The sequence below is a fragment of the Bradysia coprophila genome (assembly GCF_014529535.1).
Source record: "Bradysia coprophila strain Holo2 chromosome X unlocalized genomic scaffold, BU_Bcop_v1 contig_220, whole genome shotgun sequence".
Lineage (NCBI taxonomy): Eukaryota > Metazoa > Arthropoda > Insecta > Diptera > Sciaridae > Bradysia > Bradysia coprophila.
In genome coordinates this window covers 84915-111486 of record NW_023503311.1, presented here as the reverse complement: position 1 = coordinate 111486, position 26572 = coordinate 84915, and the positions used below count along the sequence as shown (strand labels likewise).

At 37.8% G+C, this 26572-nt stretch overlaps 2 protein-coding genes and 1 long non-coding RNA gene across 3 annotated transcripts; all 3 read right to left on the bottom strand.

Annotated features, from left to right (window-relative positions):
* Window positions 1-2970: 2970 nt before the first annotated feature.
* On the bottom strand, window positions 2971-3579 carry LOC119069034 (inactive histone-lysine N-methyltransferase 2E-like). The gene has a single exon (XM_037172903.1). It carries the CDS (start codon window positions 3577-3579, stop codon window positions 2971-2973), a length of 609 nt encoding a protein of 202 aa, XP_037028798.1.
* A 1434-nt stretch (window positions 3580-5013) lies between these two features.
* LOC119069033 lies at window positions 5014-5574 on the bottom strand. Its single transcript, XM_037172902.1, has one exon. The coding sequence runs from the start codon at window positions 5572-5574 to the stop codon at window positions 5014-5016; it is 561 nt and encodes a 186-aa protein (XP_037028797.1).
* Window positions 5575-11168: 5594 nt separating this feature from the next.
* LOC119069031 lies at window positions 11169-11788 on the bottom strand. Its single transcript, XR_005086267.1, has 2 exons — window positions 11394-11788; window positions 11169-11281 (listed from the first exon to the last, which is right to left on the bottom strand). It is a non-coding gene; the product is annotated as an uncharacterized LOC119069031 (long non-coding RNA).
* Between the last annotated feature and the right edge of the window lie 14784 nt (window positions 11789-26572).

The following is a 26572-nucleotide window of genomic DNA, read 5'->3' as shown; positions in this document are numbered from 1 at the left end:
TGCTTCCGTTCCAGTCAATTGTACCACATCCTCTCGGGCAGCTTTATTGCAGAGTTCCTTTACTTCTGGAACTGTAGAATGAATGATTTGCTGCACAATTCTTCCAACCGGTTTTTTCACGTGCCGAATAGCTGCTTTTTCGATTTGATCTTTTGACACAGACTCACACATTTCCTGAACTTTGCGCCTTTTCGTCCGAGCTGTGCAGTCATCATAATTCTTTGTCGGTCGTCCAACTTTTCTTTTGAGATTGTCTTTAGGTTTGAACTCGACTTCGATTTTTCCCCGCATCCATGGATCTCTCAAAAAGCTTTCAATTGAACTGCCACTTTTAACAATTTTTTTATTAAAATTATCATGAAACTGACGAATTTTGTCTGACACAATTGCGAGCTCATCATTGTTAAATTTAAATTTTGTTTTCACGTGTGAGTATAATGTCTCAATTTTGTTCGAATGCAAATTAAGGACAATGCCTAATTCTCGGTACGGTATTATGACACGCGTATCCATTTTAACCAAATATTTGAATAATACTAAGCATGAGACGTAAGTGGTATCCATTTTACTGTTATGTTAGCAATAATGATCAAATGATCATCTAGATCCACAAACATCAACAGGTTTATTCATCAATTGTAGACATAGATTTTGATATTTATAATAACAGAATCCAAGAGGAAATTCGTACAAAAAATATTTTTATTATTTATGTGATTATGACGAGGATTATGACGAGAACATTGTTTGGACCTGTGTTTTTCTAATCAAAATTCAGAATATTTTCGTTGAGTATAATTCGACATCTAGAAATCATCTAATTTTTTTTTAACTTCAACTGAACTGTGATAATAGTTATTTATGACATTAGGCTCTAGATGTGTAATTATGACATGAGGTCGGAGGTACTACATGTCGTAATAGACATTGTGAGCCTAATAACATCCATACAACGATTTATGCAACTGAGGCATCTTGATGAATCTTGATGAGGAGTTGCAAAACATTCTCTTACAGTCGGATTCAAAATTTCATTTCATTTGGCCATTTCAAATAATTCATTCGACCATTCAAAATTATTAGGTGCAACGATTTTTTTAAATCCGTCTGTAATAAAATGAATCTTAAAAAAATCTTGGTTCTTCTCAGACTGATCCACTTTTGATTTAACTAAGAGTTTCATTGCAATGAATGTTGCTGATGGACGTTTTCGATCATAGGAGTGACTTTCCAGAGGACTAGACTTTATTTGATGTAATGTTATGTCCACTGGCATGCAGCAAGGTGCACCTGCAAGCGGCTAGGTACACCCACATGCAGCTATGTCACCGACTCGCGGCATGGTGCACCGACATGCAGCTGCAGCAAGGCGTAACGAGATGTAGCAAGGCGCAACGAGATGCAGCAAGGCGTATCGAGATGCAACAAGGCGCACTGAACTGCATCCACAATCCAGATGTACCGATTTGTGTTATATGTATTTTACAAAATTTCCTGAGGTTTTTTAGTGGTTAATAGTTAAAAATCTAAAAATATATGAAAATCAGAAAATATATGGAAAATTCAATACTTTCGCGATAGTTGTAGATCACTAAAAAACGTCGGAAAATTTTGCAAGAAATATTTTTCTTATCGTATTATAGCCAAAATATTTTGTGTTACTTTGACGATCTAGATTTTTTTTAAATCATACGAGAATACATGATAAATGCCATGAAGTAAAAGATACAACCTTCTTTCCGATTTTTGCCTGTGATTTGAAGCTTTTTGCTGCGTGGTTTTTTTATTGAGGTGAACAATAACATTAGGAGAATAACGTTATGCCATCAATCTTTAAGAATATTTTATAGATGTGCTGTCCACCTTAATTTTATCTTAAAATTAAAAAACTGGGTGGTGTTTGGTAGGCGTTTTTTTTTGATTGAAAATGAAAAATCAGATTCAGGAAACATTTTGTCTGTAGTTTATGAGATTGTAGATTTTTTTCCTGTCGCATATTCCATACTCAAAATTATACAAAAAAAATGCTGAGAATCGGGTGGTGGAAAGTGGGTGGTGTGTGGTAGGTGTTTTTTCTATTAAAAATGGCAACAGATTCAGTAAAAATTTTGCCTACATTTGCAGATTGGACTTTACAATTTTTTCCTGTCGATTATTCCATACTCAAAATTATACACAAAAAATTTCTGAAAATTGGGTGGTGGTGGTGGGTGGTGTGTGATATGTGTTTTTTTTTAACTAAAAATGGAAAATCAGATTCAGGAAAAAATTTTGTCTGTAGTTGCTGATTGGATTTTAGAATTTTTCCTGTCGAATATTTCATACTCAAAATTATTTAAAAAAAATTGCTGAAAATTGGGTGGTGGGAAGTGGGTGGTGTGTGTAGGGTTTTTTTAAAATTAAAAATAGAAAATCAGATTGAGGAAAAAATTTGTCTGTGGTTGCTAATGGGATTTTAGATTTTTCTTTCTGTCGAATATTCCATACTCAAAATTATAATTTTTTTTTTTTGAAAATAGGGTGGTGGGAGATGGGTGGAAGGTGATTTTTTATAAATTAAAAATGAAAAATCAGCTTGAAGAGATATTTTGCCTATAGTTTTGAAGTGGATTTTAGAATTTTTCCTGTCTTATATTTCACACTCAAAATTATACTAAAACTTGCTGAAAATAGGGTGGTGGGAGGAGGGTGGTTGAAAAAATTGAGTAAAAGACGGACAAGATGGATAAAATACCAGTCGCTACAGTCACAATCGAAATTAATAATAAATAATTTTATATTTTGCGGCCAATCCGTTAGTTTTCATGGCCTAAACATTAATTAACTAATTATTCTCAAAACATCCCCTAATTTCCACCCCATCGGAAAATCAGAATCAAATAAACTTGAAAATCATCAACCGTGAACATTTACCTTTCAAACGACACCAAATTTATGAAAATAGGTTTTCAACTATGAGAGAAACATAAATTAAACCGGATCAATGACGAAAATGGCCACGGTGAGCGCTAGATCTTTTCTGCGAGCTGATGATGTAGACGACTTCGATCTATAAGAACGGGCACGATTTGGATCGACGTTGATTTTTGGAGGCGTTAGAGGAGTTTCGATGTTTTGTATTTGCTCGTTAGCCACTGTCTGACTCGGTTGTGGCAAGGTAGGATTAACTACGTCCGTTGCTGGAATTTGTGCATATGTCACGTTCGGAGGATTTGCAGTTGATTCTGTGTTGCTTGGGGCAGCAACTTCCGTTTCACTAGTCAAGGCGATGAGTGGCTCTTGCTTATTTTGTTGGCACTTCCCACAAAACCACTCATGATTGGCAATATCACTGGTTACGTTGACACAAGCAAAGTGTGACCATAAGGTACACGAGTCACAGCAAACTTTGTCGCCTTTATCGGTGATATTGCACACGTCACACTGATACATTGACTCATCAGCTGCGACGGATGTTGTGTTTGCTGTCTGACTTGTTGTTGGTGGACTTCTTGATGTTTTGCCAGAGCGACCAGCAAAAGGAGGAATCGTAAATGTAGATCTGGTTGCTTTTGGTATTGCTCCTTTACGCTTATCCATTGCGACCAAATGACTTCGAAAAGTTGATTATCCAAGTGTCAATCCAAGTTGATCCAAAATAAACAAATTTGAAGAATGTTGCGAACGGGCAAAGGAATGTTGGTGCTAAATGCAACTTCTTGTCGGCTGGATTTTAAATTTGTGAGTGTCGTTGAGTTAAAGGAAACGTCACGTCTTGATTTCAACTCTTTAATCAAACACTTCAAATTTCTGTAACAAATTTTCATAAATCGTTAAACTATGTCAACAAAGCTTTTCATTAATTGTCTTACGTTTAGCATTCCTTTGCCGATAAATAACAATTCAGATCAATGCGCGTGCGTGTGTGTGTATGAGCGATGTAACTATAACTAAACATAACCTCAATTAATTCCTGATCAATTTCAATAATTTTTACAAATTCCTTACAGTTCACGATTCGACAGCTTACAACACAGGCTGTTGATTCGTGTAATTATAATGTTCCGCGAACGTTTCGCCTGTAAATCAATCAAACTGCAAATGAAAACCTGCACACTTGGTGCTTCACGAAAAAATCAATTTTTACCTCCTTGGCAAACTCCGCTAGCAACAATCGTTATCTCACAACACAACACACTACGTACTTCGATTAAAAGAAATAATTGATCGATTTGAACGGATCGATTTTACGATTAAATTAAATTTACTTAGAGCTTTGAATCACTTGGCCGTTTTCTAATGAAATCAAAAGAACAAATGTTTTTCCGGTACCACGACTGTCACTAATTTACAGCAGAATCAGGCAATCCTGTTGCTGAATGAAATGGATGTAGATCAGTGTTGCCGGTCATGTGTTGCTGCCCAACACTCTCGATTTCGTTTCGCTGTTGCAATTGATTAAGCTCTTGTTGCACATTAGTGTGATGATTCCTAATCTCAGTATTATTTCCTTGCCGCCCAGCGTGGCTATTACCCGTTGAAGCGGCGACTGTAGGATTCTTTGATGACTCCAAATGCAGTAAAGTGTGGTGATACTTTCCGCATTTCTGACAACCTGGCCTTAACGAACATTTTCCAAGGTGACCTTTCAAGCAGTTTTTGCACAACTTATTTCCGTTGACCCAGCTCCATCGCTGGTCTAAATTTGATTTCTGGAAATTCTCACAATCTGATGCTTGGTGGGCTTCGCCACAATTGAAAGGACAATTTCTCTGTTTAGGTTGAGAAGAGTTATGGAAATTTTAATGAACTCTTGGCGGGAACGGCTCTTCGGGATTGAAACTGTGCTCGTTTCCTGAGCTCTTTTTGAATTTTTTATACCTCGGCTGATAGTTATCCGTTGATTCGATCGAAAAATTAAAAACCTGCTGGCAACCCAGCGCGTGAAATCTCGTATCTAAAAATTCGAGAAATTCCTTCATAGAAGGTCTAACTTTCGGCTTTAACGTCTGCTCCCATAATCGCCTCGTAGCTCTATCTAATTTTTGAACCAATAGCAGCAGTAAAATGGGATCCCACGTTGATACATCGATTTTCAACCAATTTAATAGCATCACTTGACTCTGACATCAGCTTCGGTTGCGATAACAAATCCATTATGTGTGTATCCACCAATATCACCTCATTATGGTAACGGCTCGTTATCACCTTGTAGGCTTCTGGATATGCCTCCTCCGTGATGTCGAATTGCGATAAAATATCTTCAGCTTCTCCTCCTAGACACGTCTTCAAATAGTGCATTTTCTCGAGACCGCTGAACTTCTCATTCTTGTGGACCATCGAATCAAACATGTTTCTGAATGAAATCCACTTCTTGTAATCTCCAAAGAATTTCGGGACGTCTATTGGTTTCAGTTTCAATTTCGTATCTCCTTCGCTGGACCGTACAGTTACATTTTCAGGGAATGTTATAGGACCCAATTGAGGACCAGGACCTTCAAATTTTTCCAATTTAGATTGAATCTTGACGGTCACCTTGTCGTACGCCGTAAATGCTTTCTCGAACTCTCTCTGTGTGAAATACTTCGACACCATCTCTTCTTCCTCAATTTCCCTCACGGAAAATTCGGCAAATTCGACATTTGTTGTGTGCTGCATATATTTGCTGCAGACTGAATAATGTTCCCGTGTGTTGTATTACAATAAACATGTAATATGAATATTTTCAAAATATAGTTCCGGCAACAATATTATTCAGCTCGTAGGAATATTGTGAGGTTCCCAGGTATATATTTGCTGTGTGCTGAATTATATCTTCAAATTAGTTGTGGGATGTATTACTTAACTTTACCTGCATGCCGAATATTGACTAAATGGTACTATCGAACTATACCTGCATGCTGAATATTGACTAAATGAATAAAGTCGTCTGTATTTAGAATGGACTATGCAACAATAAATTTATTGTTTTAATGAAATAAAAGGAAGATCTCAAGAACATACGCATAAAGATGATTATCAAATCTAATTTTATTCCTTCATTTAAAGTTATTTCTATTTTTACCGAATTAATATGCAATGATAATGTTACATTTATCTATTTCAATAGAAATTTTGACGAACGAACTTTTAAATCCATTTTCGGTGTTAAAGGCTTTTGAAATGGTAACAGAAATAGTTGGTGGTATTCAGCAATAAATGATGGAATTTGTTTATGTACTGTCCGTTTGACAAGATTTGAACATTTGTTTTTTACACGTTGGCACACGTGCTCTTGTCAGATTCAAGATTCTTTTTACGAAGGTTACGCTGATTATACTTTGTGAAAAAGGCCAATACCTTGCAAATATGTCACATCTTGGACAGAATTTGACACTGCAATATCTGCAACATGAAAAAACTAAATGTTCGAAACCCCCTGAAACCCCGTGCTTCCACCTACGTAATATACACAAACTAGGTGAGCCAATCTTAATTTATTAATTCGCGTAATAGATGCTCACTATTAATGTGAACAGTTTTTTTGTAGAACGATTGAAAAAACCTCTAATTCAGAACCAGGCTCAGAATTAAAATAATAATATCCGATTACATTGCTTAGTGGGGAGAAGTACTACATTTCATAGAAAATAAATTCAATTAAATGTTGTTGCATAACCCATTCTAAATACGGACAACTTTATTCATTTAGTCAATATTCAGCATGCAGGTATAAATATGCCTGTGTGCTGCATAAAGCAAAGTAACAACGGTTCGAAATAAGACTGCCACTATATGCAAGCAGTATAGCAGCAGTGGTAAAGTCGTTCTTCTTCTTCTTCTTCTTTTTCAGCCTGTTTCTATCCACTGCTGGATGTAGGCCTCTCCAACTTCTTTCCATTTCGTACGATCCATTGCCATTTGCTGCCAGTTTGTACCTGCAATATTCTTAATTCCGTTTGTCCATCTCTCTGGTGGTCTACCTATAGCTCGTCTTTTATATGGTCGCCAGTTCATGATCTTTTTGGTCCAACGTTCGTCTGTCCTTCTTGCAATATGTCCCGCCCAGCTCCATTTCAGAGATGCTATTCTTTCCATGACATCAACGACCCTGGTTTGTTGTCGAATCCATTGATTCGTCATTCTGTCTCTGAGTGTTATTCCGAGCATACTCCGTTCCATGGCTCTTTGTGTCACTCTCAATTTATCTTCGGATGCTTTTGTTAAAGTTAACGTTTCCGCTCCATAAGTGAGCACTGGAAGGACACAAGTGTCGAAAACTTTGCGTTTCAGACTATTATTCATTTTGCTTTTGAAAATTAGTCTGAGTTTTCCGAACGCTGCCCATGCAAGACCAATCCTACGTCTTATTTCTGCAGTTTGGTTGTCCAGACCTAACTTCAGTTTATGTCCTAGATATACATAGCTGTCGACTCGTTCAATGACAGTGTCACCAATTTTGATTTCTCTATCGTCCCCGATGTTGGTCATGACTTTTGTTTTCGATAAGTTCATCTTGAGGCCAACTTTGCTCGCCTCTTCACTTAACTGTTGTAGCATAAGCTGAGCCTGACCTAGATTCGCTGCTATCGGTACAATGTCATCAGCGAAGCGGAGATTGCTCAGGTACTCTCCATTTATCTTTATTCCCATTTTACTCCAGTTTAACTTCCTAAAAACACTCTGCAGAATCGCCGTGAATAATTTCGGTGAAATAGTGTCACCCTGCCTTACACCTCGGCCAATTCTGAATTTCTCTGTGCTCTTATGAAGTTTTATACATGAAGTAGCATTTTCGTACACATATCGAATTGTGTTGGAGTACCTTGAGTCTACTCTACATTCGTCTAATGCGTCCAATATCGACCATGTTTCCACTGAATCGAAAGCTTTTTCGAAGTCTATGAATAGCAAAACTATGTCGATGTTGTATTCACGACACTTCTCAATAAGCGTTCTCATCACCTGCAAATGGTCGTTTGTGCTGAAACCAGATCTGAAAGCAGCTTGTTCAACAGGTTGGTAGAAGTCGAACTTGTTAGTGTTCCTCTTCGTAATGATTTTCATAAACAACTTGTAGAGTGTTGACAATAGGCTTATGGGTCGGTAATTTTCCAGCTTTGTTATGTCTCCTTTTTTATGCAGCAATGTAATTACCGCATTTTCCCAGGCTTCTGGTACTTCTTCCCATTGGAGACATCGATTAAACAAAGCCGTGATTGCCTTTAATAATGAGTCTCCACCTAATTTAATGGCTTCCACTGGAACACCATCTTCTCCGGGAGACTTTTTGTTTTTCATCTCGGCTACTGCAGCTTTGACTTCATCAACAGTTATGTCGGGCATATCCTCCGATCCCACGTTTCTTATTATTGGTCTATCTTCGGTTTCTTCCGTTGGACTCTGTCTTGCTGAAGAAAACAAATTCTCATAAAATTCTGTTGCAATGTTTAATATCGCATTTCGATCCGTTTGGATCGTTCCTGTTTTGTCTCGTAATTTGAAGATTTCTATTTTGGCGTTTGTCATTTTTCTCCGTAGGACTTTCATATTGCAGTTAGCTTCAATTATGTTTTGAGCCAATTGGACATTATATTTTCTTTCATCTGATCTCCTTGCTTTGTTGATACTTTTAGACAGGTTCCGGTATTCCACCGAATCTCGTCCTCCGTTTTTTACCAACTCTGCTCTGCTTGCGATCAGGTCTAATGTTTCTCTGCTGAGTTTTGATTCTTTCCCTTGGACGGATTTGCATTTGGATTTCATGAAACCCATTATTGTATCGACGATTTTGGTATTCAATTCGTCCAATGTTTCACATTGATTGTTGACGTTATCTAATTCGGCAGTCATTTTCGTAGCAAATTCTTCATTTTGTGTGTAAAGCCGTTGTACGTCAATCCTTTCACTTTTCTGAACTAGTTGTGATCTTTGAAATCTGGTATTTAACGTGACTCTTGCACGAACCATTCGGTGATCACTACCGGTTGAAAAATTGTTTAGGACCGTAACGTTCTTAACGGTTGACTTACAGCCAGTTATGATGTAATCGATCTCATTTTTCGTTACACCATCTGCACTAGCCCAAGTCCATTTCCGTTGAGGCTTTCCTGCAAAAAATGAATTCATTGCGTACAAATTGTGTTGCTGTAAGAAGTTGAGTAAAGTATTTCCACGCTCATTTCTTTGGTCGTTGCTAAAACTACCAACAGAAACTTCGGAGTCTTCTTCTCGTTTTCCCAGCTTCGCATTGAAATCACCGATTAGATATTGGTAATGTGAAGGGTTTTCGTCCAGAGCTTTCTCGACATCTTCATAGAATCTTTCTACTTCTTCGTCATCATGAGTGGACGTGGGTGCGTAAACCTGAATTAATTTGACACTGTATCTGTTATTTATCTTCAGGCTTACGTATATCACTCGATCGGATATGCTTTTCGTGTGAATTATGCGATCCGACCACCGCTTGTTTATGAACAATCCGACACCGTGCATCAGCATCTGACTGTCACTTCCTCGGTAGAAGAATGTATGCCCTGATTGTAATTTCAGGCATTCCTCTCCAGGTTTTCTCACTTCGCTCACTCCCACAACATCCCATTTTATCTTTTCTAGCTCTTCTTCCATTTCTTGCATTTTTTGTCTTGACGACAATGTTCTGGCATTATATGTGGCAATGTATAATTCGTTATGGCTTCGTTTGAAGGTTTTTAGCATTAAAACACCACGCTTGCTACTGCGGGTTGGTGAGTATGAAAGCTTTACTTTGCTCGCCCCCGGTAATCCTCGAGCTCTGACCCGCTCATTTCTGCACGTTCCGGGACCACCGTGCCTATCAAAGTGCACAGTGCCCGACGGGGTAGTGTTACTCTTTTTGAACATTCTTTTCCATAAAGCTTTGCCCATTCTTTTGAACCTATCTGAGCAAAAGGTTATTCGTCCTTTAAAAGCTTAACCTAGTAGCTAATAAGAATTCTGGGATCGTTCTATCCTTTGGCTTCCTGATCGTGTTGTTCCACCTCAACGTTGGTCCCTTAACCCCAATTCTTTCGGCTTCCAGCTCACGATTCATTCAACCACCAAAGACTGTCCCAAGCCAGTTTGAAAAAGAGTGGAGGGAATGAAGTTTAACGAGGACGTAGCAGTAAATAAGATAGGATTAGATAGATCAATCTTAAGGTAAAGTCGTTGGCAGTCAGAAATTGAGGTTAAGCATCGATGGTCGCGGTCCGTACTTGGGTGGCTGACCGGAAAAAACGTAAGCAAAAAAAAATTCTGTTAGCAATTTAATATGATGAATTTAAATATAAATCTACGGCTAATAACAAATAATAATAATAAAATTGAAAAAAAAAAAAAATTGAAAAAGTTTTTTTGTTTATTTTTGCTAACGCAAATAAAATTGATAAAGTTAATTAAATCAATTTCTTCTATTAAACGATAAATTAGGTTGTTTATTGAATTGAAAAAAATGGCGTCATTTTATATTATAAAACAGGCATACAGCTAAGACCTGCACGCTGAAAAATAATATCCAGCACACAACAACAATATTCATTAGGCGGGCAATGTATGATCCTCAGATCAATATGCAGCACACAACTAATGTTCTATAATCGTGAAGCTGTTCCCGATTTCTTCGTCTGCTGTGCATATATGAGTTTTCCGTGCTTAATATTTCGTCATTCTCCTTGTCCAACTTGGCCCAAAATTCGCTGATAATTTTTGTCTTCGCCTCTAGATAACCCTTGGTGATATTCGGTTGAGGCATATTCACCACAGACTCACAGTAAGCGATAAATTTATCAACATTCCCACGCTGGTGGGCTACTCGCTTTTCCATTTTGTCGTGCGTAAAACTTTATATTCGATGAATAAATGCGTGAAACTTTCGAAAATTGTTTTAATTAATCCTCAGGTCCACTGGTGCAGCGGTAAGTAATAAACTAACGGTCTTGGCAAGCGATTACTCTTTGTGTACACCAACCGTTACGCTTGGCGCCAAAACTTTCAAGCAGAGCACTCTAGCTCCTACAGAAACCTCACTACCGATTCAATTACACTCACAGTGGATGGATAGAGTAAAATGTAACGCACAATACACTGAATAATTCGTCTTACCGCTCAACGTTTGATGACCCTTTTCACTGTTCCAAACGATTGGCTTACTTCGAGACTGCTTCGGAACGGTATATGTGTGATAGCCCTGTGTCGAACGAATTTCAACTGGAAATTTCCACCAACTCGGTGACCTTGTACCACTCTGCGCACAGCAACTTTTCTTCGACGAATTTCAACTGGAAATTTCCACCAACTCGGTGATCTTGCTTTGCCGTAATATCTGCCAATTGTACCAATTCCAACTTAGATTAATCCCTTGGCCATCGACTTCCCAAATGCGATATAAAACCACTGGTGTCCACCAACTCGGTGACCTTGTACCACTCTGCGCACAACAACTTTTCTTCGACGGCTATTGTCCAACGATTTTCGGTTTTTTTCTTTGAATTAGTGGATTTGACGATTTTAATTTCCATGAACCTAACTATTTCCACTCCTCGGAAATTTCAAATTTAACCGGCCAATTCTCAGGCACCCGTACTTTTAGAACAGTTTGTCGCACCGATTGAAATTGTCGCACTTGAACTTGTTATAATTGATTTGTGGACTGTATATCACTCCGTCTCGCTAAATTACTTTTTTATGGCGAACGAAGGACCATGAAATAAAATGCAACTCCTTCGACTCAAGTTACAATATTTATTTTCTTCTATCTTACATCTACTGGATGCTATAACAGAATGAATCTTAAAACTAATTGAACCTCCGTTGTAACCTATATACATAATAATTTCCTTGTTAGCTTCGACTATTTGTAGTCTGTTCTAACATACATAATACTAATACACAATACGCTTATATGTTCAAAGTTCACCTGCCGATTTACAAACTCAGTGCTAGATGGCTCTTCTCTCAGTTAGTTCACAAAGTATAACACTTTCTGTGATTGCTTTAAGTTGCGATGCAATACAAAATTTTCCGCAGATGAAGCAAAATATGTTCGGTGAATTTTTACAGTTGTTTAAAACCATTTTTAAAAATTTGGTGGAAATGATCTGTGCTTAAATAGAGCGACTATTTCATACTACTTCATAGGTCATTTTTCATTTCTCATAGCGTCACTTAACCAAAGATTTACTGATCATAGACACTGCAAGAATACTAAATGTTCAATTTCATGGTCGATATCTAATTAGGATAATAAATGTACCAGTGCAACATTCTCTACAAATTTGTTACTTTGTAACTTTGCAATTTTTGCAAGTTTCTGAAATGACTATCTACTTTCATAAGTCGTTGGCTTGTCCGGTATACAACGTATACCACCGATATACTAAGTGTGTAGCTGTCAAATTGGAACAGCTCTTAAAGCGTGTCGTGTTAGCAAATTTTAATTCGTGCCTGATTTAGCAATAATGTCAACTGAAGTCAACGAAATATCGAAATCCCAACAAAAATCTCTTCGAGAAAAGTGTGACGCAGTCTTTGAAGTACAATTTCTAAAATGAATGATATCGCTATAGTTGACGCTTTCAGCTGCGTTACGCAAAAATTAAATTTTACACCGAATTTTAGTTCAAACAAGCTGGCTTAGTTTTTCTCATCATCTGCCAAATAATTTTTACCAAAAAAAAATTTGACTGGAAACAACCAAAATTTTACCAAAAAAATCTGCGTCGCATGCGGCAGATAAATTTTCTTGCTGATCTGTTCCTGAACATTTGCCACTTTGCGACGCAGATTTTTTTTGGTAAAATTCTGGTTGTTTCCAGTCAAATTTTTTTGATGATGAGAAAAACTAAGCCAGCTTGTTTGAACTAAAATTGGGTGTAAAATTTAATTTTTGAGTAACGCAGCTGAAAGCGTCAACTATAGCGATATCATTCATTTTAGAAATTGTACTTCAAAGACTGCGTCACACTTTTCTCGAAGAGATTTTTGTTGGGATATCAGTTGTTTTAGAAGTTTTAGAACACTGCTTTTTATAACAGTTTATAACAGAAATTCGGAAATTTGGCGAAATTTGAAAATTTGACGAAAATCGAAAATTTGACAAAATTCGAAAATTTGACGAAATGCGAAATTTGACGAAAATCGAAAATTTGACAAAATTCGAAAATTTGACAAAAATCGAAAATTTGACGAAAATCGAAAATTTGACGAAAATCGAAAATTTGACGAAAATCGAAAATTTGACGAAATTCGAAAATTTGACGAAATTCGAAAATTTGACGAAATTCGAAAATTTGACGAAATTCGAAAATTTGACGAAAATCGAAAATTTGACGAAGAAAGTAATTCTCTATCTGCCACCATTCAAGAAATATCTCTAAAACCCCAATTGACCCACCCATTTCCAACTTTCGACATTTTTCACAAATGACCTTCTTTTCTACTCGTAAAACTCTGAGACTTTGCCGAAGAAAGTAACTCTCTATCTGCCACCATTCAAGAAATACCTCTAAAAACATAATTGACCCACCCATTTCCAACTTTCGACATTTTTCACATATGCCCCTCTGTTCTACTCGTAAAACTCTGAGACTTTACCGAAGAAAGTAATTCTCTATCTCTCATAACCCAAAAAAATATTAGTCCTTTCATCCTACGCTCGAGTAGCTCAAAATTTGGTCACTCTAATCACTCTAGCTCAAACGAATCTGCCCTGATTTTTTTAATTATTTTTTTGTTCGAATCGTGTTACGAATACCTTTCATTTGATGGGTCGCACGCCTCTGTAGGTTTCAATACAGCTAAGCTACAGCCGAAAACGCGTTCCCGACCCTCGAAAACCACACTCAGAAACCACTTCGAGGCCAATAAAACAAAATTCTGGTTTTTCCTGGGGTAATGGCGTATCACATTTTCATTTTTATGCCCACCCTGAGGTTCCTGCAAAATTTCATGGAGATTGGCTGACTAGTTTCCGAGATCGACCGTCGATAGATAGACAGATAGATAGACAGATAGATAGAAACATACAGAGTAAGTTGAAAGATTTTGATTCTTTGGAAAACGTTAATTTGGTGCATTTTCTATCAAAATGACCAACTTCAAAACGATGTATCTCCGGCAATTTTAAAGTTACATAGTCGAGTGATAGCTCGTTTTGCTCGTATTTGAAGCGCGAATAAGATAGAATAGGATTTGTGGTGATACAGGCCAAAGGAAAGAAACTTAAATTCTCGCATATATATAGTTGCCGCGTCTCAAAAAATTTTCTTCGTTCTTTTTTTGGAAGTTAGACTGCGTCAAGTCCTCCGCTATCGCTGCGGACATGATTTGTACAGTATATCGAGTAAGATAGCGATGTTAGAGGTGTGCGCCGGGTAGTTTTTCTTCTATCGGCGTAACCGTCGGCGTTGGGTCTAAATGACACCCTAGACCATTGCACTCTTCAGAAAATTTTTAAGTAATAAACTGAAGAATCATCTTTTTTAGTTTGTAGAAATCGGCGCGAGGCAAATTACAAAGTTATAGCGTTTACGCCGATAATTTTTTGACTTTTTGAAGAAACTCTCGAAAATTGTCGGCGTATCCGTTATAACTTTTAACTTTACCTCGCGCCGATTCTTTTAAACTGAAAAAATTGATTCTTTATTGTTTAAAAATCTTCCGAAGAGTGCGCTGGTCTAGGGTGTCTTTTAGACCCAACGCCGACGGTTACGCCGATCGAAGAAAAACGACCCGGCGCACACCTCTAAGCGATGTGCCTATAAAATCACAAACAAAAGACCAGAAAAATTAAAAAAGGGAAGCTTCCGATAGAATAATATGTAAATGGAAAAATCTAATTGGCAAAACATTGGATCATGGCGGTTTGCTCAAGAAAATTAACAACCTGAAGTCTAGAGCAAAAACTACACACAAAATCTTGGAACTAGGCGTGAGTTATGATCTTGACTAAATCCCCAAACATCGTCTAAAAATCAATGAATTGTTTCAGGGTGCCGATTTGGGTGTTGACATCCAAGACAATCAGAAAACTGAGCCACAAATTGACAATGGTCTTGATAAAGCAAAAGATTCTTCGTCCAAGACTGTTGCGGAACAAATTCTCGAAGGATATGAAATCGATGAAACGAAGCTCTTAAGTGACGAACAGCTGAAACGTTTGGTGCTTTTAAAGCAAATAAAAGTCCTAAACATTCAACAACAGCGATTGAGTCAAGTTGTGGCAGAAAAGGACGTTGTTTTTGATTGAGTGATGCTATTCGACCGTGCGGGCGAATAGCCAATCCATATAGAGAAGACTATTTGACCGCTAGCGGGCGAATAGCCAATTCTAACAGTAAAGACTATTTGACCGCGCGGTCAAATAGGCAGTTCTACTAGTCCATACTATTCGTCCGCGCGGTCGAATAGCCAATCCTGGCAGGGCGCGCGCGAAATTTTATTCCACCATTTTTTGAGCGTTCGAATAGTCTACCCTGCCAGGATTGGCTATATAATTGATTACTTATTGACACTTCTGGAAAAATTTCTTTTGGAAAAATTAAAAATTGAATTGTGCGCGCATTATCAATTCTACGTTGTAAACACTCACTGTCCGAAGCCAACTTTACACAAGTATTCCTTATGTGTGGAGTGTTGAAATTTTTTTTTGTTTTCGTCAACTATGGAGTTTTTCAGTTTACACAAAGAGTTTAATAGTTTTGAGGAAAAATTGGCTATGAGTTACCGTCTCAGCGTCGAACGGCAGGACGTCCAAAGGGTTCGGTAAATAATGCAATCGGATTGAAACGAAAATCTGCATCAAAAGTGCAGAAAAACAAAAAAGTTAAGGTAACTTCTACAATCCTACCCTTCCGGAACCGATCTTTATTTCATAGCCCATTCTTTTAAAATAGATTTACTACATCATAACGAACTGCAAGTCAACCGTTAAGAACGTTACGGTCCTAAACCGCTTTACGACTGGTAGTGACCATAGAATGGTGCGTGCAAAAGTCATGCTGAACACTCGCTTTCAAAGAGCAAAGATGATAAAGAAAAAGGAAGGGATTGATGCACAAAGACTTTACGCGCAAAATGAAGAATTTGCAGCAAAAATGACTGCTGAGTTAGACGATGTAAACAACCAATACGAAACATTGGACGAATTGAACAGCAAAATAGTAGAAACGATAATGGGTTTCATGGAATCAAAATGCAAATCCGTCCAAATGAAAGAGTCGAAACTCAGTAAAGAAACTCTTGATCTGATCGCATGCCGAGTACAGTTGATAAAAGACGAAAAAAGAGATTCAATAGAATACCAGGACTTGACAAAAATTATCAACAAAGCGGTGAAATCAGATCTAAGAAAATATAATGTCCAACTGGCTCAAAACACAATTGAAGCTAATTGCAACATGAAGGTCCTACGGTCAAAAATGACGAACGCAAAGAAAGAAATCTTCAAATTACGAGACAAAACAGGAACAATTCAAACGGATCGAAATGCGATATTAAATATCGCAAAGGAATTTTACGAAGATTTATTCTCATCAGTTCGACCAGATCCGACGAATACCAACGAAGATAGACCAATAATAAGAAATGTAGGATCGGAAGATATGCCTGACATAACTATTGATGAAGTACATGCTGCAGTAGCCGAAATGAAGAACAAAAAGTCTCCCGGTGAAGATGGTGTTCCAGTGGAAGCCATTAAACTAGGTGGCAACTCATTATTGGGTGCAATAACGACTTTGTTTAATCAATGTCTTCAATGGGAAGAAGTACCAGAAGCATGGGAAAATGCAGTGATAACATTGCTGCATAAAAAAGGAGACATAACAAAGTTGGAAAACTATCGACCCATAAGTCTCTTATCAACGCTCTACAAGTTGTTCATGAAAATAGTTACGAAGAGGAACACCAAGAAGCTCGACTTCTACCAACCTGTTGAACAAGCTGCATTTAGATCAGGATTCAGCACAAACGACCACTTACATGTGATGAGAACGCTAATTGAGAAATGCAATGAATACAAGATTGCTGTGGTCTTGATATTCAAAGACTTTGAAAAAGCTTTTGATTCAGTGGAAACATGGTCGATATTGGACTCATTAGACGAGTGCAGAGTAGACTCAAGATACTCCAACACAATTCGATACGTCTATAAAAACGCTACGTCCTGTATAAAACTTCATAAAAGCACTGAAAAATTCAGAATTGGTAGAGGTGTACGACAGGGTGACACCATATCACCTAAGTTATTCACATCGATTCTGGAGAGTGTTTTTAAGAAATTAGACTGGAGTGAAATGGGTATCAACATAAATGGAGAGTACCTGAGTAATCTCCGTTTCGCAGATGACATCTCCCTGATGGCAGCTGATCTAGATCAGGCGCAAATTATGTTGCAACAGCTGAATGAGGAGTCAAACAAAGTCGGCCTCAAGATGAATTTGTCGAAAACGAAAATCATGACAAACATTGACGACGACAGTGACATTAAAATCGGTGATACTGTCATTGAACGAGTCGACAGTTATGTGTACCTAGGTCACAAATTGAAGTTGGGTCTAGACAACCAAACTGCAGAAATAAAACGTAGAATTGGTCTTGCATGGGCAGCGTTCGGAAAACTCAGGCTAATTTTCAAAAGCAAAATGAACAATAGTCTGAAACGTAAAGTGTTCGATACGTGTGTCCTTCCTGTGCTCACATATGGAGCGGAAACTTTAACGTTAACAAAAGCTTCCGAAAATAAATTAAGAGTGGCACAAAGAGCTATGGAACGAAGTATACTTGGAATTAAGCTCAGAGATAGAATGACAAATCAATGGATTCGACAACAAACAAAAGTCGTTGATGTCATGGAAAGAATAGCATCTTTAAAGTGGAGTTGGGCGGGACATATTGCAAGAAGGACGGACGAACGTTGGACCAAAAAGATCATGAACTGGAGACCACCTAAAACACGACCTAGAGGTAGACCACCAGAGAGATGGAGTAATGGTATAAAGAGAATTGCAGGCGCAAATTGGCAACAAGTGGCAACTAATCGTTCGGAATGGAAAAGAATTGGGGAGGCCTACGTTCAGCAGTGGACAGAAACAGGCTGAAAAAGAAGAAGAAGAAGAAGAAGAAGGTCGCACCGATGATTCAAACATCAACGATCGAATCAGTTCAAAGCGACCGAGTGTTGAGACGACGAAAAGTTTATATTTTATATCTACTTAACGAAGTCGATTCGACTTAGTCGAATAGATGAATAATCATCATTATATTAATTTCATGAAATAAATTCCCCGATTATTCGTTTTTAAAGCAAAAATATCTCAGATTTATTCACGAGGGAAGCGGTCAAATAGTCTACAACAGAAGAACTGGCTATTCGACCGTGCGGTCAAATAGTCTAGTGTGCTAAGTTGGCTATTCGACCGCGCGGGCGAATAGTCTAGAGTGCTAAGTTGGCTATTCGACCGCGCGGTCGAATAGTCACTCCGTTTTTGATTTTGTTGGCTTCGATGGAAACCCAATATAAAGAAATTTAAAGATTCTTAAAATAAACTAAAAAAATTTTATCTCGCTTTCCTAAATCTAAAGTTTTTTTCTATTCAGAAAATAAAGTGAATGAAGTATTCGTACCAAACTTCAAAATGTTTCTAAAAATCTTTGATTTAACTCAACTTTGACCATCCATCCATCGGCATAAATTTAACCAAAACAAGGCATCAGAACAGTCGGAGCGTTTGCTGCGACTTAGCCCCGTACAACCCGTAATCCTATTTCGTCCGCAACCATAATACGTCCGTGTAAGGTATCTTGGTTAACACCGGACTGCCGAGCGGATTCAGTTGTAGGCGTTCACTAAAACTCCAATTCACACACACACAAATTCTATTTATTTAATAATCAAACAATTTCAATTACAACACAACTTATTAATTCGATTCACAATTTCAACTTATATTTTACTTATAATTTTTCTTTGAATAAACCACGCACAGAATAACAGCTTCTTGATTCAGAAAAACAATTGCCTTCGTGAGCGCTAATGCACTCCTCTAAATATTAAAATTTACCATTGAAAGGATAGGCGAGCAATTAATTTTTATTGCACCCGCTATCCTTTCCTATTCATAAAAAATCTAAACCCTGTTCATTGGAATTCATAATGGCTTTTCTTTGCCATGGTCCTTTCTGTTTCTATTTTCATTTTCATATATATTCTACAAAACCTTCTCATGGTAAATTTAACCAAATTATCACCCGCCAATAAGTGGCAGTTATTTAACGGATCGATTTAACTTGTTAATTTTAGTCTGTTTACCGGTGTATTTCATAATATCGCCTTACATTAGACTGTCTTGATTATTGACAGTGTATACATTTAGCTTTTCGCAAAGCTTTCAATACCATGGAGTCTTATCATATATGGATGAGTAGTGCTGTACACTACATCCGTAGCCCTAATAAGCCCGGAACCATAATACGTCTACAACCCTCTAATGCGTCTGTTACCAAAATGCAAGTCAAGTTGGACATTGTCATATTTACTGAAACTGTTCATTTTTAAAATTGCGCATAGCCCAATTACGAAAGCCCGTACGAAGTACCTTTCAAATAAAACCAACAATTTACGACATTATTTTAGAAACCCAAAATTTTTTGCCAACTTTCCATTGGGTATTCAATTACCTCTCAAATGAAACAAAAACTAGCAAAATCGGTTGAGATTTACTCGATTTATGTGCAAGAAGCACTTAGGGCCGAGTAGCGGCCTTAGTCCAAGGGCCCAAATTTGAAACTTTTTTCGCCACGTTCTTTTCGGTATTCAATTACCTTCTAAAAAACTAAATCTAGCAAAATCGGATGAGATTTACTCGATTTATGTGCTAAAAACACTTAGGGCCGAGTAGCGGCCTTAGTCCAAGGGCCCAAATTTGAAACTTTTTTCGCCACGTTCTTTTCGGTATTCAATTACCTTCCATAAAAAACTAAATGTAGCAAAATCGAATGAGATTTACTCGATTTATGTGCAAAAAACACTTAGGGCCGAGTAGCGGCCTTAGTCCAAGGGCCCAAATTTGAAACTTTTTTCGCCACGTTCTTTTCGGTATTCAATTACCTTCCATAAAAAACTAAATCTAGCAAAATCGGATGAGATTTACTCGATTTATGTGCAAAAAACACTTAGGGCCGAGTAGCAACCTTAGTCCAAGGGCCCAAATTTGAAACTTTTTTCCCCATCATTCTATTCGGCATTCAATTATCTCTCAAATGAAACAAAAACTAGCAAAATCGGATGAGATTTACTCGATTTATGTGCTAAAAACACTTAGGGCCGAGTAGCGGCCTTAGTCCAAGGGCCCTAATTTGAAACTTTTTTCGTCACGTTCTTTTCGGTATTCAATTACCTTCCATAAAAAACTAAAACTAGCAAAATCGGATGAGATTTACTCGATTTATGTGCAAAAAACACTTAGGGCCGAGTAACGACCTTTGCAATCACGGCTTTGTTTAATCAATGTCTCCAATGGGAAGAAGTACCAGAAGCCTGGGAAAATGCGGTAATTACATTGCTGCATAAAAAAGGAGACATAACAAAGCTGGAAAATTACCGACCCATAAGCCTATTGTCAACACTCTACAAGTTGTTTATGAAAATCATTACGAAGAGGAACACTAACAAGTTCGACTTCTACCAACCTGTAGAACAAGCTGCTTTCAGATCTGGTTTCAGCACAAACGACCATTTGCAGGTGATGAGAACGCTTATTGAGAAGTGCCGTGAATACAACATCGACATAGTCTTGCTATTCATAGACTTCGAAAAAGCTTTCGATTCAGTGGAAACATGGTCGATATTGGACGCATTAGACGAATGTAGAGTAGACTCAAGGTACTCCAACACAATTCGATATGTGTACAAAAATGCTACTTCATGTATAAAACTTCATAAGAGCACGGAGAAATTCAAAATTGGCCGAGGTGTAAGGCAGGGTGACACCATTTCACCGAAATTATTCACGGCGATTTTGCAGAGTATTTTTAAGAAGTTAAACTGGAGTAAAATGGGAATAAAGATAAATGGAGAGTACCTGAGCAATCTCCGCTTCGCTGATGACATTGTACCGATAGCAGCGAATCTAGGTCAGGCTCAGCTTATGCTACAACAGTTAAGTGAAGAGGCAAGCAAAGTTGGCCTCAAGATGAACTTATCAAAAACAAAAGTCATGACCAACATCGGGGACGATAGAGAAATCAAAATTGGTGACACTGTCATTGAACGAGTCGACAGCTATGTATATCTAGGACATAAACTGAAGTTAGGTCTGGACAACCAAACTGCAGAAATAAGACGTAGGATTGGTCTTGCATGGGCAGCGTTCGGAAAACTCAGACTAATTTTCAAAAGCAAAATGAATAATAGTCTGAAACGCAAAGTTTTCGACACTTGTGTCCTTCCAGTGCTCACTTATGGAGCGGAAACGTTAACTTTAACGAAAGCATCCGAAGATAAATTGAGAGTGACACAAAGAGCCATGGAACGGAGTATGCTTGGAATAACACTCAGAGACAGAATGACGAATCAATGGATTCGACAACAAACCAGGGTCGTTGATGTCATGGAAAGAATAGCATCTCTGAAATGGAGCTGGGCGGGACATATTGCAAGAAGGACAGACGAACGTTGGACCAAAAAGATCATGAACTGGCGACCATATAAAAGACGAGCTATAGGTAGACCACCAGAGAGATGGACAAACGGAATTAAGAATATTGCAGGTACAAACTGGCAGCAAATGGCAATGGATCGTACGAAATGGAAAGAAGTTGGAGAGGCCTACATCCAGCAGTGGATAGAAACAGGCTGAAAAAGAAGAAGAAGAAGAAGAACGACCTTTGAGCCCCTAAAACACCTATAGGGCCCTAGCTCTGGAGGGGCCGACCCTACCATGCCCATTTTCGAACTTGACCTTACTTTTGTCGATACCAATCGGGGAAAAAAAGAATTTTGAAAAAAGGTTGTGATTTACTCAAGCTAGAGGGGTCACGGACTGACGGATGGACGGACGGACGGACGGACGGACGGACGGACGGACGGACATTTTTTTTATTGCGGATTCGTCATCTATGAACATAACCAAATGCTTTGCCCTTACTGCCTGCTTCCAATTCGACGTGTTACAAACGGCATATTAATCTTATAAGCCCCCAGTACTTCGTACGGGGCTAAAAATTATGTGCTACAATGTAGCCGCTAGCAGCTACACACGTACGTTACAACATGAATGCCTACAACATTGGTAATAGTTATTTTCGTACCTATTCTGGACGACTGATTTAGGACATTTTTCGATTCTAAATGAAATGGCTACAGTCGAAAGCGTCTCAGATCAATCGTTGCAAACAGCTTTGTATACTGTAGACCGAATTATAAAATTAAAAAATTCCTTAATTTTCGGCACACATGTAAATGTAGTTTTCGAATATTTGCAAAAAACTAGAATTAGAGCAATAAGTTTATCACGATCCATTTATCATTGATGGCGGAAATTTGACCATAATCGAGCTTAACGTAGCCTACGTTACGTAGGTTGATTAATAATATCTAAAAACCAATTCTGAATTATTCGAACGTAAACAGAAATATGATGTACTATAGTGTAGTACAAAGTTAATGACAAAATATTTAAATACAGATGAAAATATGTTCGGTGAATTTTTACAGTTGTTTAAAACCATTTTTAAAAATTTGGTGGAAATGATCTGTGCTTAAATAGAGCGACTATTTCATACTACTTCATAGGTCATTTTTCATTTCTCATAGCGTCACTTAACCAAAGATTTACTGATCATAGACACTATACCACTATTACACCACTCGTTCCACCAGTGAAAAATATATCGAAAAGTTCATTGCAAGAATACTATATGTTCAATTTCATGGTCGATATCTAATTAGGATAATAAATGTACCAGTGCAACATTCTCTACAAATTTGTTACTTTGTAACTTTGCAATTTTTGCAAGTTTCTGAAATGACTATCTACTTTCATAAGTCGTTGGCTTGTCCTGTATACAACGTATACCACCGATATACTAAGTGTGTAGCTGTCAAATTGGAACAGCTCTTAAAGCGTGTCGTGTTAGCAAATTTTAATTCGTGCCTGATTTAGCAATAATGTCAACTGAAGTCAACGAAATTTTTTTTTTTTCAAAAACACCTTGATTGGTATGAATAGTACAATCTTAACTATTTGTTACTTTATTACTAGGGTTGAGTTGTACTATCTTCCTTTTACTTGCGTAATTAGAAGAAAGTAAGACTTGTGTGGGTTTTACGACCCAATGGTCGAGTCCCTATGCGGTGTGCTGTTTTCATCCTTCATGTCAGTTCGTGGGGTTTAACACGTTTCAGCCTCCTTATTTCATTTGTAATATCTAGTAATAAGATGGCTTCTACGTTGGTGTGGTGAAGCAGTCTTTTTTCGTGTTTGATGGCGTTTTCCCGAATTACATCGGCAACCCATTGTATTTTTAAATCTTTGTGAATTTCTTTGTTTGTCACGTAACGATTTGCGTTGGTGATCATGCGAAGAAAGTTGTTTTGACTTGTTTGGATGATATCTGTGTTTGATTTTTTAGCACAGCCCCAAAGAGTAGAGCCGTACATCCAGATAGGTGCGAAAATTGATTTGTAAATCAATCTTTTACAATACAGGTTAAGTTTAGAGTTGTATCCGACTAACCAGTACATTTGTCTCGTTTTGTGTTTGATTTGCTCAGCTTTTTGCTTCACATGATGTTTCCAGTTTAGTTTGTTGTCCAGGTTTAATCCTAGATATTTAGCTGACTCTGCCTGCGGAATGGGAATCCCATTGAGGTAAATGCGGAGATTGCTGTTTATGTGACGCAATGCGAAAGTGACGTGATTAGATTTTGACTCATTGAGTTTTATTTTCCAATCGATGGTCCACTGATTTATTTTATCCAAAGCATTTTGTAAATGTTTAACTGCCTCCGACTGCGATGTATCTGTTGCCATGATCGCTGTGTCGTCTGCGAAGGTTCCAATGAAAGAGTTTGTGGTTACAGGTATGTCAGCAGTATATATAGTGTATAAGACAGGTGCCAATACACTTCCTTGTGGTACTCCTGCTAGTATTGGATAGAAGTTTGAATAGGTTTCTTCGTCTTTTACTCTGAACGTTCTCTCCGATAGGTATGATTCAAGCAGTTGACAGTAGTTGCCTGGAAAGAGTGTACTCATTTTATATGTGAGTCCTTCGTGCCACACTTTATCAAATGCCTGTGATACATCCAGGAATGCTGCCGGGCAGTACTCCTTTTTTTCGAATGCACTCTCAATTTTAGTAGTGAGTCTATGAATTTGTTCAATTGTTGAATGGTTGTTTCTAAAACCGAATTGAAAATCGGGGATTTTCACCAAAGGTTTTAGTCGTTTTATCAGCAACTTCTCGAATATTTTTGAGATTGTGGGTAGCAGTGAGATCGGCCTGTACGAGGTTACTTTTTCTGGCGGTTTATCTGGTTTTCTTAGCATAATTACTTGCGCAATTTTGAAGCTTTTTGGTACATATTTGAATTTAAGGCATGCATTGAACAGATATGTAATCATGTACACCGCATGTGCTGGTAGTTCTTTCAATACTCCTGGTGCTAATTCATCTATACCTGGAGCCTTTTTCTTGTTTAGTTTATCTATTTCTGTTGCAATTTCATATGGAGTGAATTTTTTGAACTTTTTGTCAGGTCGGTAGGTTGGTGTTGTGTCTACATTTGATTGTATGTCATTGTGAGGTTGAAAGACTTCTGCAAGATGTTTTGCGAAGAATTCCGTTTTTTCAGTATCCTTTCGTAACCAAATACCTCTGGAGTCTTTTATGGGAGGGATTTGGACGCAAGGGCGTTTGAATCGTCTCGTCGCTTTCCATATAAAAGACGAGCTATAGGTAGACCACCAGAGAGATGGACAAACGGAATTAAGAATATTGCAGGTACAAACTGGCAGCAAATGGCAATGGATCGTACGAAATGGAAAGAAGTTGGAGAGGCCTACATCCAGCAGTGGATAGAAACAGGCTGAAAAAGAAGAAGAAGAAGAAGTCGCTTTCCATAGAGAGTAGTCTCTATCTTTACTCGAACTTAAATTGCTTAGGTAGTTTTCAAAACCTTCTTGTCTATACTGCTTTGTAACTTTATTAACTCTGTTACTAATATTGTTGAAGATTCTTTTGTCACTTTGGTTTCTGCTCCTATGCCAAAGTCTTCTCGCTTTTCTCCTTTCCTTGATAAGCTCTCTTATTTCGGCTGGATAATTGATTTCGTGAATAAGCTTTTCTTTTGGTTCCGGAGTTGCTGTTCTTGCCGCAATTTGCAGAAGACTGATAAAATTTTCCGTTTGTAGATCAAGCTCCTGTTTTGATTTCAGGCTAGCGGTGAGGTTGATTGACTCTTCTACTAAATTTCTGAAGAGTTCCCAGTCGGTGCATTTGTTAGTAAGATTTTCTTTTTTCTTTTTTAGTATGACTGTAGCATTGAGATTAAGAATCACTGGTGTATGATCTGATGTCAGGTCCACCATGTTTACTACTTCCATGTTGTTGTGTGATATTCCTCTTGAAATGAAGAAATCCAATAGATCTGGTACCTTTTTCTGGTCTGTAGGCCAGTACGTTGGCTTACGGCCGGAGTGGTAACTACAGTTTTCTTTTTTGATTGCGTTTAGAAGACCGTTGCCTTTAACCGGAGTTATCAGCCTCGCTCCCCATGCTCCAATGATGAACCTTTGGCCCAATATTCCGAAGATTTCCATCCATTCTGAATATATTGGAGTAGATTTTGGTGGGCAATATGCGGCAGCTATATTTACATCTTGATTGTTGAACTGAATTGTAATTACAGTCGCTTGTATAAACTCTTTCTGTATGCTGTTTTGTGTATGATATTTTATATTTTTTTAATGATTATCGCTGAGCCACCCCTGGCTCTTTCGTTCGGATGATTTGTCCAGTGGACTTCAAAACCTTTAATTGTTATGTGACTTTTGTCGGTGAAATGTGTTTCAGATATAAAAGCAATATCTATGTTGTTTATTCGTAGGAAAATTTCCAACTCTTGAGCCCTAGCGTTGAGCCCATTTGCGTTCCAGTTCATGATGCGCAGGAACTTGCTTATCATTTTTTGTTTTTGATGACTTTAGTTTTTTGGGCAGTCGGTTTGTTTTCCAACTTTGCCAATCGGTTTGACAAAAGTCCAATATTTAGGTCAATATTGGTTTTTAGTTGTGTGAGCAATGACAGTATATCTGCATTTGACGGCTCGTTCGTTTCAGAGTTTTCAATTTTGTTTGATATTTTATTTTCTTTATTTTCCAGATTTTTTGTGACTTGCGCGAAAGTTAGTCCTTTTTTGACTTACTTGCACTTTGTTGTAACTTCTAAGTTTTTTTCACTGAGCCGGTTTACTACCGACTTGGTTTGGTTTTGATTTTTGATTTTTTTCTGATATGTTGGGCAACCTTTATAATTTGCTGTGTGTCCTTCATTTTGGCAAAGGGCACATTTCGGAGTTACGTTTGGTCTATTCG